The sequence below is a fragment of the Cornus florida genome, unplaced genomic scaffold, assembly GCF_030987335.1.
Source record: "Cornus florida cultivar Cherokee Brave unplaced genomic scaffold, ASM3098733v1 CherokeeBrave_3.0.0_Hap2_Chr02, whole genome shotgun sequence".
Classification (NCBI taxonomy): domain Eukaryota; kingdom Viridiplantae; phylum Streptophyta; class Magnoliopsida; order Cornales; family Cornaceae; genus Cornus; species Cornus florida.
In genome coordinates, this window is record NW_026775572.1 from 46735398 (window position 1) to 46751834 (window position 16437).

Consider the following 16437-nt stretch of genomic DNA (forward strand, 5'->3'; position numbering starts at 1 on the left):
TCATAATTAATAATATGAAATTAATTAATAACATATAACATTATCCCAAAAAAATGATTTACAATTTAATAATTAAATAAAATCATTTATTAATACAATTACGTGTATTAAAAAAAAAAATTGCCACGTTCCTACCGATTTAAACATTATTTTATTTTTTCACTAAAGTGGTAAAACCACCCTACAACTAACTAGTGTCCAAAAGTGGTATATTAATTAACCACATAACACGTTACATGTTATATTGATATATTTGCTAAAGGTCCAACATCTAACCAATACATCATTATCATATTGGTTAAAATAATTTTAGGACACTATATATATATATATATATATATATTAACAAATTAATATAATGTACGATATAATTTCTACCCATACATAACAATGTAAGATTATCCAAATAGTCAATAACCACTTAACCAAAAACGGAACACCACTTACAGCGTTAAAACAATTCCAAAAAAAAACATTAAAATCAAGCAACAAAAATATACTGCCTAAATAAGATATTTCGGTCAACCGATACCCTAATTTAGTCGGCCGACACACCCACGTCGTTCGACCGATACACTACATCGGTCGGCCGAAACGTGCTGTCTTCTTTTTCTTCGTCTCTGACAAACTTTTTGCCCTTTTTATCCCCATTGTTAATGTCCTATGAACCAATCTATGCTCCAGAATTGTCCCAATAGCAATTTTATATTATATTAATATGTTTTGAACAACATAAAACACAATCTATGCATCAATTTATCAAAACATGGAAATTCAACACAGACCCAAATATATAGGTTGTGAATCAAATAAGAAGAAAAGAAATAAAACTTGCCTTAAGGATTTTGATAAAAACCCTAACCTCCTTCTTCCTCTTTCTCTTCTTTTCTCTTCCTTCTTTCTCTCCCTAAACGTTCTCCCTTTTCCTTTAAAATATATTACGTGAATATTTTCTAGCCCCCTTTTACTAACATGTAGTTATATATTTATAGGGAATAAAATAACCCTAATCCTTTTCCCAAACTAAGTCAACTTAATAAGGAAAAAAATAATAAAAATAAAATATTAAAAGGTAACTAAAAATATGTTACGTATATATATAATCTATATATATTCTTTTTATATAAATATATATCAGATTATTTATTTTTAATACTAATGTTATAATAATATTAATTAATAAATTACTTTCCTAATATATATATATATATATATAGACACACACACACATACATATACAACTATCTATGGGTAATTATCCGTACCCATTAAACCTTCTATCCAAGTAGTCCATGGAACTTAATTGGTTGGTCTATTACTACTATCCATATCCATATAATATAATATAATATAATAAACATTTAATCAACAATTTATTATAATTAAATAAACAAGTCAATTCATCATTTAATTCAAATAAAACATTTAAGCACATAATTTCAATTAATCATTTAATCAAATGGCCAAATAATCAAGTAAATAAATAAAAATGCAATTAAAACATTTAAAATAATACCAAGACTATCCTTTTGAAATTAGAGGTATTCTGAGGGCTGCTCGAACTACTTGCCTTCTGATTTTGTGTGTGAGAGTGATAAGGCAACCTTTAAGAGAATGACCAAAAAAAATTTAATAAGAGCAAGAAATAGGCTTCCATGGATATTTTACCTTAATTTCAGCTAAGGAACCATCTTTTTTTCCTAAAATGAAAGGATCTGTCCAGTGTGGATTGGGGGTTGATTTCAACGCAGACTTTTGCATAGTCGATTCTACTTCTGTCTATGGTATTGGCATCTGTAAAGAGAGGTTTACCTATGGCGCTGACAATGTAGCTCAGACCCTTGGGAGTCCAACATTGGAATGGTACATTGTACAAAAGAACCCATATCGTGCTAAGACTTAACTATTACCCAAAACAAAAAGAAAAGAAACCATGAAACCACCGAAACCACCGAACCTCCATCACCGGCCACCGAATCACCTGAAACCACCATTCTTACCTGCTCACAATACCAAATTTCACCACTACGCTTCACCATCCAAACAAAATCCCCAACCACCCACCCAGAATTCCAATCCCAAAACCAAACCAGCAATTATTTCACATATTACCCAAGGAAAACTCCCTACTCCTCTCAATCCCCCTGCAGCATCCAAGCCCCCACTACCACCCACGAAAATTGGGGGTAAGGACCCTATTAATTCTCTCCCACGTTCACCACCTAAGAACCCAAAACCTTCTAACACATTAGGGCGTAATGATCCCAATCATCTTTTCCCACGTCCACTTTCAGTTACAGGAGCTATGAAGGAGAAGGTTAGGCTTGCATTACAGAATGATAGGTTCTTAAATCCCTCAGGGCTCGAAGTCAATAATGTGGTTCTTCTTCCTGATGGCATTGACGCGACGGTTATGGATGCTTTAAAGTTTAAACTCATCGAGGAAGTTGCAAGGCTCAAATCCCTTTTTCAGGAGAAAGAATTGGAATTGGCAAAGGTCCAGTGTATGTTAAATGAGGATTCAGGATTCTCGGCCCTGTTCCTCGAGCTGAAGGAGATTGTGGCTGGGCTCCGGCAACCACCAGACGGGGAAGACAGAGAGGACATGTCTCTTGCTAGGAGTCAGCCTCACGTGTCGACAATCCCAATTGCTCAATTCGACCCGGAAACTTCGAATTCAAATTCAAACCTTCTGACTTTTGAAGGAATTCATTAGAACGTCACACTCATGACAGAGGCAGCAAGAAATGACCTTACCCAACATACCCAACACATCACACCTAGTCAGTTTCACCCTACCCAAAAGCACAACTCGGTTCAGGAACCTTCTGTCTCATTCTCATTCCATCCTAACCAGAAGCCACAAACACTTGCACTTCCTCAGTTGGTTGTGGAATAGGGAACAAGGAATAGGTCAACCTCAGGATTTGAACCAACCTTCATTCACACCAGCTATTGACTCGTTGGCCTCTGAGAGTTCACCACTTTAAACCTTCGATACAGCTCCACGAAACTAGTTAGTTATTGCTCAGACTCCACAGGAAGACTGAAGATTTGATTTTCATGAACCAAAGGGCAGCGAGTTAGGCAAAATTATTGAACCACCTGACAAGGTTGGAGAGGAAAGAGCTCTTCTTTGGCAATCTTGCTTGGTGGGTTCCCTTGCACCATTGTTATGATGTAAATCTACTAGAAATAAAAGGTAACGATTTGGACATGAATTCTAACCTCATTTTCATAATTCATTCACTTCATATTATTTTATTTCATCTTATTGCCAATTTTATCTACAAAATTTTATATTTGTGCTCAATTTACCTCACAACGATGTAGATTTACAAAAAAGATTTTACATTTAATAGTTTAGACGAGAACGCTCTTATACAAACAAACATGACAATATCAATTATAGATTAATCAGCTCAAATTAAAATAATTGAGTGAAAATTGAATTGATATTAGATTCCATCGTACGACAACTCTCAATAAGGGTAAATCACAAGGATCTCTCATAAAAATCTATATTATAAGATTTATTCATTGCAATTGATTTCTACATCTTATCATTAAATTAAAAACCCAACATGGTATCATGCATAGACATGATTAGGGCTAAGGCTTTCTTGTAGGAATCAATAAAAAATAAATCTTTTAGACATCCTTTGTACTTAAAGCAGCTGATCCAATCACCATTGATTGGTGATGAAGAACTAAAAAAAGCTTGACTGACATGAAATATTACTTGTTTGGATATCTGTAAGTTGGCATTGAGGCATTGCAAAATAAATATGGAATTGAAGTTGTTCCTGAGCAACCAATGGAATTATCCATTGGTTCAAATTTCTTTCATAATTCAAAGTCTAAACCATTCAAGGCTAGACTCACATATTCAATTTCTAGAAGGGCTACTTGACATTTGTGTCTCGCCCTTTTAAACCTACCAATAAGGGCTTCAATCGTCTCTCCAGGCATTTGGGACAGCTTAGATAAGTCAGCCATCGACACATCTGATTCGTTCTTATAAAATTGGGTATAAAACATTTTTTCCAATTGTTGCCAAATATAGACCGAATTTGCCAGTAAACTTATATACCAAGAAAATGCGGTTCCTTTAAGGGAATTAGCAAATAGCCTTAATTTTAAGAATTCATTTGCTCCACCTTACCACATTAAATGGTAAACTGACCAATATATTTATGGTCGAAGTGGAGTCTTTTCCCAAAAAGGTAATGAAATTAGGAACTTTATAGCCTCTTAAAAACACATATCAGTCTATATAATCCGGATATGGCTTCCTATATGTAAGGCGACCAACTCTTCTTAGGGCTGGTCCATAAGTTTCTTGAATTAAATTAGCCAATTGACCTCTATCAACCATGAGGGGTTGATGATTTGGTCGCTGTGCTTGAGACTGATGCATATAAGGTGCCTGAGGCTGAGGCACATACGATACCTGAGGTTGAGGCACGTTCGGCACCTGAGGCTAAGGCACATACGATACCTGAGACTGAGGCGCTAGAAAATTAAAACAAGCATTAAAATTATCTCGCCCCTCTTGGGACTAACATACCTGTGGTTGGTGTTAATAAATCGGATTAAGTGGTCGCCAATTCACATTCTGATTGGCCCCTCCGATTAGTTGATACTCTGCTAGTATCTGATATTATGGATGATTAGCATGGGGTTGATAATGTCCATGCAACGGCTGCAGAAGGGGTTGAAACCCTTGCCGCTGTTGTTGGTAGTAATTCTATTGAACCCCAACAGGCGCTGGAACTTATTGTTATGCATGTAATAAAGTATCTGTAGTATTCAACCGTACCATAAGGTATTGATCAAACCTTGTTGATAGGACGGTCAAAGAATCATTCAAATTAGCCAATGTGTTATGGATTGGCTCTAATGCTCCATAAAAGGTACGGCTGGTAATTTCCATCTGTTACACTAAGTTGTTAACATTCTCAACCAACATCTGATTGATTGGCTGTTGATTCACTTCCATTTCAGCCTATTGTTGATTCAATTCGAATTTAGCCCCTTATTCCTAATGTTGAGGCAGTTTCTCAGGCAAATTTTGCGACTGAAATCGAGTAAATGCCATAGATAAAGGTTGAATTTAGACATTTTCGGGGCCCTACCAGGCGTGCCAAATTGTTTTGCTCATTTTTTTTAAGGGCATGCCAGAGTCTTTCGACCCAAGAGGTTGGATAGCCAAACTATCCTTGGTGCTGACCAAATTCGTAATTGGCCCTTTTGTGAATCAGGTAACTACTAGAAGGCAAGGAAGACCCCCTTCCTTCAGGTTCTTCAATGCCTCAATAAAGAGGACTTTCAACACTATAAGTGGAATAGATGAAGGGAGTAAAATAAATTACACGAGCACTCATCTATTTCAAGAGACTTAGAAAATAAAAGTAAAGGGGACTGAAGCCAAGCGTCAACTTTTATTTCTTAAGTAAAATTCTCATACAGAGTACAAGAAGTGATTTATTCTAAATCTAACACTAGGTTACTCCTATGAACAAAAGTAAAATAAACATAAGATAAGCCCTATCGCGAATGAAGTTGGTTTTCCCGCTTCGACTACAAGCATTGTTCCTAGCTTGATCTTATGAACGCTATGACCGGGGTAAAGGCTTGAGAGACTGTTCTTCTTGACTATCTTGTACACAAGTAAAACACTAAGTATGAAATTACAGAAGAATGGAAATTACAGAAGTAAGAAATTTGTTGTGGTCGGGGACCTTTTTGCACAAGGCCCTATGGTGCTATTTATAGATGTCTGGAGCAGCCATTATTTTCAGCAGTCAACAGTTTCCTTTTCAAATTCAAATATTATTTTTAAATTGAAAATTTCATTTGTCTTAGGCTTATCCAAATGCACGTGTTTCCCATCAATGTCTTGTGTGGAATAGAACTCCATCGTGACGTAGCTTTAAATTGATAAGCGCTGAATATTGCATATTCAAGCGCCCTTATTTGCATTAATTAAGTCTATTAGTTGATAATAATGTATAGTTTAGCTTTATTTGTTTGCTTTCGTCTACTTTCAGGTTGGTTCCCCCGAATATGATTAAAAGAGCGGTTTTGACAATCCTTTGAAGGATCAGAGCACGCTGTTGCTAGGGACCGTTATTTGAGCCAAGTTTCTTGAGTCAGCATGTGCGTGAGTTTTGTGGCCTTGCATTAAAAATGACGGCCGTGTCACCGGACCAGTCAAAATGGCTAAAGTGAGGGCTGAGTGCTCTGAAGACAAGGCTCCGCGGGCGCCCGTCGCCCCACCGCGGGCGCCCGCCAATCACTCCAGAATGCTACATTCATCCGCGGGGCCCCGCAGTCATCCACGAGCCCCCGCCGCTAGCTCCGCAGGCGTCCACCGCGTCCCTGCAGGCTCCCGCCGTTTTGTCCAGTGAGCTCCCTCGGTTGCCAAAGACCCGCGGGCGCCCACTAGCGCCCCGCGGGCCCCCGCCAATCTGCAGAAAGCAGATCACCTGCTCCTGATTTCAAGCTGCATTTTGTCTCTTAAGTAATTTTTGTGGTCCTGATTGCTTCTAGGGTGGTTGGAGCTCGAAATTGTGTGGTGAGAGGGAGGATTTTGGCTTGATAAAAGAGAGGAAACATGTATTATTCTATATCTCATATTTTTGCTAAGTTTAGAGAGAGAAATATTGAGTTATTGAGGGATTGGAGTTTTGGAGCCCTTAAGCACGAAAATGGAAGGGAAGATCTCTCCTTCTCCTTCATCCATTGCTCTTATGGGTAACTAACTCCCTTTCTAGGGAGGTGATGAAGCCCTACATTGTAAGCATCCTCTAGCTTTTGGTTTATTTTGGGGAAAATGATGTATATATGTGACTACTTCACAATCTAGAGGTTACATGTGATGTAATGAATCTAATTTCTTATAAATGATTATGATAAATGTATTATCTTGTCTTAGATCTTATTTTCTCATGATTGTATGGCTTGCATTTTCATAGTGACAATGGAAATGAGATTGTGAAATGGATTTATTGGCATGTTGTATGAGAATCTTGATATTCCATAGCTTAGGACCTCCTTTGATGGACTATTCTTGACTCTTGACTTCATGTGCTCTTCCCATGTGATTAAAGGCTTGATAATCTCTAGCTTAGAAAGCATTTTTAAGACTACACCCTAGTTTAGGTAGTTCAAGTATGTGTAACTTTGATAGATTATTCTTGCCATTAATTTCATGAATTTCTTGAAGGAATGTAGCAATTTTGTGTTGTAGCATTTCATAGTCACATATTTGTGTTGTTTCCCCTAAGTTTTCCTCAATTAGTATGTTTATAGGGTAGGTAGTGGATTCACTTCCCTAGTCTTCTCTACTTATATCTCTTTCCTTTAAGTTTCTTGCAAATTATTGTTTTAAGCACATTTTAATTTCAAGTGACAAACCAAACAAAACTATACCCCTTTTTTATCATTCCAAAAGTGATTTAAAACCTCGATTGCCATAAACTATCAGTCCCAGTGGTTCGACTTACCCGACCAATAGCCCTATTTTATAATGATTTGTGCTATTGCAAAGGTTGATGTATAATTGACAACCGATCATAAATCAGGGAATTTTAGTCTTCAATTTTAAAAAGGAGTCTTTTATGATAACAATATTAAATTATTATCACTAAAAGGACACATCTGTTCTTCCAATCAACCAACACCATGTGTCTGAATTGAAAATTAAATTTAGGGTACAAACACAAGGGCACAGAAAGGGTGATCTTTATTAATGTGCTCTTTTTTCTATTCGATTTAAGAAAGCTTCCGAAGATATTTGGCATCAAAGGCTTGGACACCATCAATCAAAGATCGTGAGTTTTCTTGAAAAGAAAAAAAAAGTTGATTGATGTTACAGGTTGGACTAAAAGACCTTCCATTTGCTCAAGTTATGAAATGAGTAAAAGTACTAAATTACCTTTTCTTTCTTCTGAATTTTTTTCTGTTGAGCCCTTTAAAAAAATTCATTGTGATCTTTAGGGGCCTATTCCTATTCATTCAGTTGAACATTTTAAATATTTTTCATTATTTGTAGATGATTTTTCTCATACTCATTGTGATACCCCCTAATTTCAGAACACGGGTTGGTCAAGTCCGCGCACAAAATCAGGAAATATCAAAACAATTAAAGTATTTAAACAAGCATAGATTACAAAATAAAATAAAGAATACGCTGAAGAAAAAACTAATAAATAATAAATCCATTAATAATTCTTCAATGGTTACAACTCGGGAATCCCGTAACTCAAGGACCCCTTAACCAAACTTCACTATCCAGAATCTATAATTAAATACTAACGTTAAATGAAGTAATAATATTCTACTTTGAAATAAACCGAAAGAATAAATAAGTTCTCCAGCTGCAGATCCTCAACCTTGAGACTTGAACCTCTAATAACCTGAAAGATAAAAATAAAATGGATGAAACCCACGAGCAAGCTTTCTCTACCAAGCCTCTAAAAACCAATAATCAAATCATCTCTGACCAAAACCCAACCTAATAAAGTTTTTATCTTTAATATATAATAATACACATATATATAAATAATTATATATACTACACTAATTGTATCCATTAATAGCTTCATTAAATTCAAAACCATTAAATAATGATTAAATTAATAATCATTCCTAGACCAATTCATATTTCTTTTAAAAAGAAACTCCTTTGACTTTAATTCCATCCTAAACAGTTGTTTAATCATTTAAACAATAAATTATAATAAAAGGAATATTATATTTAATTTCAAAACCCGATAATGATTTTAATTATTTAAATTACATGTCTAATATCTAAACTTTGACAAATCATCTATGTCTCCACCAATATTATTTTATTAGTTTATATAAAATAATACAATAAACTTTAAACATTAGATGCTCTAATATACGAATGACGATAGATATAACTTTTTTAATCATCTAATACACATAAAACTTTATTTATGCTTTGACAAATAAATCATGCCATTACAAATATATTTATTTATGCATTGGCAATTTAACCATGCATCCACGCATTGGCAATTCAACCATGCCTCCACCATTATTATTTTATTAATATTATAAAATAATATAACTACCCTTTTAATTATAGATTATTCTAATATAAGAATATCTATCAACTTCAAGTTATACATATAATAACCCTAGATGCAATTTAAACATCTAATACACATAACCATTAAATTACACTTTGGTAAATCAATCGTGTCATTATAAATATATTGATTTATATATTGGTAACTCAACCATGCCTCCATTAGTATATATTTATACTTTTAAATTATCAACTCATCCATACTTCCTATATATGTATTTTATTCATACAAATAATAAGGTAATATATTTAAGCATTTGGCAACTCATCTATGCCTACAATTCAACCCTGTACCAACTTTAAACTTAACAATAAACTAAATCATACATAGATATTCCATGCATATTAAAAGCATAACATTGATTTAATAACCAACCTATTATAATTTAATCAAATAAGAATAATAATATTAATCCTCTTCAATAATATATACATATATACAAATATTATTTTATATATATATATATATATATATATATATATATATATATATATACATCCTTTCATACAAATCATAAATTAATTAAACCAATATACACACATATATAAATATATACATCCTTTCATACAAATCATAAATTAATTAAACCAATATACACACACACACACACACACACACACACACACACACACACACATATATATATATATATACATCCTTTCATACAAATCATAAATTAATTAAACCAATATATACACAATATATACACATATATAAATAATTTTATATATATATATATATATATATATACACACACACACTTCCTTCCATAACAATATATTAATTTAATTATATTTATGCAAATTAAATGCTACTAAATATCGTCAGAAATGGTGTCCCATAAATAATCCATCTCGGTTTAAATAATTTTCCGACATCGTCTCAATAAAACTTAAATATCTCCTAGTAGAATGGGAATCTGAGAATAAAATTGGTACCATTGGAAAGAGGACGAAAAATTCTTAAATTTAAGCTCAAAAATGACCCAATTTCTATTTAAGATGACTGGGTGATAACTGTTTAAATTTCGAGTAATAAAATAAGCAGAATAATAGGCTGAGCTCAATCACTACTGTAAGCGTGACCACACCGAATCATTTCTATGTTGACCAGAACAAGTCAACGGTCCAGATCTGAGTGTGCACCATTCTCCATGGTCTGCACTACACCAGATAAATTCTTTGTTGACCAAACCACTTTTATGGTTCAGATGACCATGCGCACCACACCCCCATGTGCCGCACCACACTGAATCATCCATCCCTCATCAGCACCATCTAAGGGCGTGCACAGGATATATATCGCGCCACACCGAATTAACTCCCTATTGATGCACCAATTGTACAGAAGCCTTATATATATATATATATATATATATATATATATATATATATATATATATAATATTCTAAACAAATAATAGAAAAATAGATATAATAAATTCTAGAAAAATATATAAAAATATCAGAAAATTCCAAAAAAATACCAGAAATTCCAAAAACCCTAATTAACCCTCTTGGGTCATAGATCAACCTATAAATTGATTTTAATATATATATATATATATATACATATATAACATCTATATATACAATTAAAGTCTAATAATCCAAAATGAAAAATATATAATAATTCATACTTTTAAATAATCTGATCTATACAAACATTCATCTATTCCAAGAAACTTAGAAAATAAAAGTAGAGGGGATTAAAACCAAACGTCTAACTTTTATTTCATAAGTAGGATTCTCATACAAGTGAAACAAGCATAAGAATTGGATTCTAACACTACTCCTAAGCAAAAGAAGTATAATACAATGAAAAGACTTAAAGTAAATTTGCAGAGAATAAAAGATATCTTCTAGTACTATTTATAGAGAAGTCTTGTAACGGTTTCTTTCAGTAGTTTCTTTTTAAATTCAAATATTATATTTGAATTAGAAAACTTCTTTTGCCTTAAGCTTATCCAAATGTCCGTGTTTTTGAAATAAAACTGACCTGACTTTAGACTCCAATTTTTAAATAAGAGTCCTATTAGTAAGACGGTATATATCTTTTATTAATAGGCTCAAGTGTTTGCTTCAACTTGAAATAATCCTCTATTATTGCAGCCTATTATAAGAAATCATCCATCAATCAATTAACTCTATTTAAATGGATCAACAATTTACTCTCCAATTGACTTGTGTCATGTGGCCGAATAAATATTTATTTTTAGGGTGCAAACAATATCATGGAGTGTAAGGAAACAACTAACAGTAGCCCGATCTAGTGCCAAAGCTGAATATCATGCAATGGCATCTACCACGGCAGAATTAACTTGGTCTCCTTTATGCTTTGAGATATTGGGATGCCCCTCTCTCAACCTCCTACACTTTTTTATAACATTAGTGTGTTTTACATGATGATTAATCCAGTTTTCCATGCTCGTACGAAACATATCGAAATTGATTATCATTTTGTTCTAGAAAAAGTTGCTCTTGGATCATTAACAACTCGCTTTATTCCTTTCAAACAACAATTAACAAACATTTTTACCAAGCCCTCTTGCTCACGACACCTTTTGATATCTGAGATTCAAACTTGGCCTGTTAAGTCCTCCTCAGTCCAGTTTGATGGGGAGTAATGAAGAAGAAGATTCAAGGAATATTTGAATTGAGAAGGAAACGGAATCAATCAATGGAAGTCAAAGTTTTAAATAAGAAAATTTTGTAATTTCAGTAATTTGTTTCCTCCTTGATTTATGCTATAGACCATTATGTGTTTCATGTACAGTGTATGAGAGAATCTTTTTTTTTTTTTTTTTTTTGACACATAAAGTTAAATTTATTGATAACTAAAAGGTGTACATTGTAGGTTAGCCCAGGCTAACCAAGCAAGAGACAGCCCAAGAGAGTACAGGCCCAACGCCAAGACAGTCCAAACATGGAAACAAAGAGAACCGTTACATGTTGAAAGACTATGCAGTGTATGACAGAATCTTCTTCTTCATTACGTAGCACGAGGAGATAGTACCTTCGAATGTCGATCATATGTCATGTTTATTTGTTTTTTCCTCCTAGCTCAAAATGCCAAGTAACAAAAAGGATAAAAAGAAAAACAACAACCATAACAATATTCTATTTTCAATCCTCCTCCTTTTTCTTTGCCTAACCTATATAAGTTGTAATGACAATATTGTTAGGCTTCACATCCATCTCAGAAGGAAAAGATTGAAGACCACAAATGAAAAGAACAAAAATGTATTGCGTTAACAGGAGCTGTTTGGATAGCAGTTTAGCGCTCCGGCATTGCGGGTGAGTCTGGTTACCTCTGTCCCTGACTTGGCTTTGATCATATCCAACCTTGAGAATGGTTTCTTTTTGAGTGGTGCCCCAGATTCAACAAAGTAGGCTCCATTCATCATTAGATCTCCCTCTGACCTCCATTGCCAATTCCTCCACTCACTCTCCGGAGCAGCGACCCTCATGGTCACCTGAAACCATATATGCACACCAAAACTAATACTCCAATGTGTAACATTTCATGGAGCTATATATATATATATACACGTGTGTGTGTGTGTGTGTTTGTGCATGCATAAATCATGTAATGAAAATATTTTATGCTTAGTTAAATACCTGTTTACAATTATTATCAGGAGGGGCAATGAATCGATTGCCATGGCTGATGATGGTAGGATGAGAGCTACCACCAATGGCGTACATGAGCCAATGAGTGTAATCATTGTTCACAACATGGACAAACCCCCATCTACATCTTGGCATCCTCTGTGTTAAACCATGTCCAAAGTGGTTGAATGCCACTGTAATTTGCATTTTTGCATCATCCGAGTACTCATCACTTGCACCAAACAACATCACCTGCATGCATACATGCATCATTAATTTCATGATCACACATTATGTATATTATTTATATACACACACATACGTACATATATATAAATATATGACAAAGGCCAATAATATAATTTTTTAGCTGCGTCATCATAACAAATTACCATACTATTTGTTTATGTAGTTTTTTTGAATCATTTTACAATACTTTGTTTTGAGGTAGAATGTCGAATTAGAATCATATAAACCGTTTGCATGGGAAAAAGGGTGAAAATTAATCACTCTCACATGATACTTGATAGGTAGAGTAGATCCCACCTCATGTGAGTTGATCTTTATTCTCTCCTTAATCTTTTTTTCCCTAGTTGGTACTTTCACACATTTGTCTCTTTTGAAACTTGAACCCCTGACCTCTCTTTGGGAGGTAAGAGTCTGATACCGCTAGGCCACTGACCCGTTGGTATCCTCTCCTTAATCATGTTGTGCTTGGGAAAGGATTTGAAATCGTAAACAGTCGATCATAACCACCACCGACCAATGGTTGCACGGGTTAGGAAGAATGATAATTTGTAAACTTAAAAATATGACTGCGTTTGAATTAAAACTCTAAATAGTATATAAGATAATAATAATAATACAAACTTACTAATTAATAAGCAACCATATAACCATCTTCTCTAACTTTCATAATTTTTAAAACCAACCATTGGTTTTTTGACTTATGGTTGCAAGGTAAATCTGGGATATGTCCGATTACCTTCAAATCATACATATTATTTAAACCCGAGTGTTTTTGTGTCTAAGTAGAGCCAAACTCAAGACGTCCAAATTTATGATTCGCCCCTTGACATCCTTTAACCACTAGGCTATCCACGCGGGTTAAAAATAAAAATGTTCTAACTTTCATGATGTGTTTAAAATTTTACTCATGTTCTGTCACTCGTTGTCCAATTTTACTATTTGATCACATTATATATATAATTACCTCATTGTGGCGAGTGAAATGGCAGTTGGAGATGGTTATTGCAGTTGAGCCCATAATAGCATCAATGAGACCATCTGTGCAGTTGGACATGGAAACATGATCAATCCAGACTTTGCTCGAACCAAAAATGGATATCGCATCACCATCACTTCTGGTTCTTAAACCAAAATGGTTTTCAGAATCTCTGATGATACCACCACTTCCTGGAACAATGTCATGAATGCGAAGTCCATGGATGATGATGTTCTTGACATATTGGATGGTAATGCCTGCACCATATGCAATATGGACATTCACTCCCCTAGCATCAATCGTCTTATGACTCGTCATGATGAGTTCCTGATTGAGTCTGATCGTCATAGACCTCGAAAAAATGACCCATAGAGGCCTCTCCTGGATCACAGCATAGCGAAGGGTTCCGGGCTTAGGATTCTGCATGTCATCGTCCGAGGGATCACTTACCAGATAGAACTCCCCGTACTTTCCACCGGTGGCGTTGCGCCCAAAGCCGAGCACGCAGTCGGCCAGCCTCTTCCGGTTATTAGCCCAGTCAGGGCGGCACCTCCAGCACCGGTCAATGGGGTTCGTTGCCGTGCATTTGCCTCTACGTTTTCTTAGGCCCCTCCTTGTGCTATTAGTACTACTAACTAATGCTCTGTGTGAAGAAAAAGTTCAAAGCATAAAAAAGAAAGGCATTAAGTACATTGACGATATATATATATATATATATATATATATATATATATATATATATATATATATATATAAAATGCTATCAAGATGATGCTTTCACAAGGAGAGTCCCCTGTAGGATTGAGAGACTTGCATGGAGAGTCTGAATATAAAAACGAGGGTTAAGGGCAAAAAATACCTCCTCCAACTTTCACGATTTTGCAGAGATCTCTATGGGGTTTAGTTTTTGCACGAAACGGCTAACAAAACTGTTGCCACGTCATTTACGATAAAGACCATGAAATTCAATGAAACGGCTAACAAAACAGTTGCAACGCGATAAAGTTCATGAAATTTAATCCATGATGTTTGTCGTTCCAAAAATATGCATTTGCATTTGTATCGTTATAATAGTAACAGAAAATTGAAATATTTTTTAATCTGAAATTTCTATAACACCCTTCTTTATTAATCAAAATGACCTTTAATCATTTTTAGATCCATGAATCAACCGGTAATGTCAATAGGTTGCATATTTCTATTATACATCTATATATCCCTAATTTTGTCATTAAGGATTTTTGTGGTCATTTTACAATTTATTTATTTTATTTCTTGAAGGGTAAAATGATAAATTAAATATATTTTAACAACACTTTAACGATTGGAAGTAAGTTGCAACTTTCAAACCGAAAGGTTAGATGCATCATCGGGTAGGTATTTGCAAAATCGTAAAAGTTGAGAGAAGTTTTTTTTTTTTGCAATTAACCGATAAAAAAAGTACGAGAATTTTAACTCACTCCGCGACATGCATGTTGAAATGATCAGTGACTTCCTCTGGATTTGGATGATGTGCATCGAGGGTGGCTAGATGAGCTTCATTGGCCCTGATTTGCCAGTAATCATCAAGGGCTTCATTGGCCCTAACTTGCCAATACTCATCGAATTCTTTGACGTGGGCATGTAAACTAGGCATTATTGAAGCCAAGGACAAGAAAAAGAAGAGAATATTAATTGAATTGCTAGTAATGAAAGGCATTGTTGTTGTGGAAGTGTTCCTTTTTTTTGCATCCACAAGTGAACCAAGTACTGGGCAGTGATTCGCTTGGCTTGGGTTGGGGATGGCTCAAATTGTTGTGAGAGGGAGAGTTTATATGGCGGGAAGAGTGGGGTGAGTTTTCTAATAATACAACTTGGATGCGTTGTTTGGGAATTCATGTTGTTGCTTTAACAAAGTAATTCAACGACTATGCATTCATTATGGGATTATTGTTATTCATTAGATTAACTCTAGTTACCATCCATCGATTAACAATTAAGATGGATTAAGTTTGTACTTAATTGTCTATTTGTTGTTAGCATTTAGTTGTTGTCTTAGAGGTTGTTGTTGTTACCCTTACCAAACTACCAAAGTAATATTTGAAATAAATAATAATAATAATAATAATAATAATAATAACTAACTAACTAACTACCAAAGTAGTATTGACTTGTTCTTTGTTCAATACAAGCTTATTGGTCGCAGGCATTCATTCTTCCAAAGAAAGTACTTGAGCAAATCAACCAGTTGCTTAAATGTTTTTTTTGGACTGGGGTAGACCTCAAGAATAAAGAAGCAAAGGTTGTTTGGCAAGTTGTCTGCAGACCTAAAGCTAATGGGGGTCTTGGTTTTCAAGATTTCGATTTGGCTAACAGAGTTGCTAACTTGAAGCACATTTGGAAAATCTGCAAACAGAAGGAGAGCATATGGGTGGATTGGTCCAATGTTTATATTTTAAAAACTAAAAGTTTTTGGTCAGTTAAACCCACAAGTCTA

General features: G+C 34.5%; 1 protein-coding gene across 1 annotated transcript; it reads right to left on the reverse strand.

Moving 5' to 3' along the window:
* Positions 1-12375: 12375 nt before the first annotated feature.
* Positions 12376-15660, reverse strand: LOC132286952 (pectate lyase-like). The gene is made up of 4 exons (XM_059789396.1): positions 15422-15660; positions 13950-14604; positions 12746-12988; positions 12376-12600 (listed from the first exon to the last, which is right to left on the reverse strand). Exons 1-4 carry the CDS (start codon positions 15658-15660, stop codon positions 12376-12378), a joined length of 1362 nt encoding a protein of 453 aa, XP_059645379.1.
* Positions 15661-16437: the final 777 nt, after the last annotated feature.

What these genes read in the sequence shown, in the direction of transcription:
- LOC132286952 (XM_059789396.1), bottom strand. Translation starts at nt 15,660, where the DNA reads ATGCCTTTCATTACTAGCAATTCAATTAATATTCTCTTCTTTTTCTTG. An exon ending in TTCAACATGCATGTCGCGGA is followed by an intron (nt 14,605 to 15,421) that starts GTGAGTTAAAAT and finishes TTCTTCACACAG; the next exon opens with AGCATTAGTTAGTAGTACTA. An exon ending in ATTTCACTCGCCACAATGAG is followed by an intron (nt 12,989 to 13,949) that starts GTAATTATATAT and finishes GTATGCATGCAG; the next exon opens with GTGATGTTGTTTGGTGCAAG.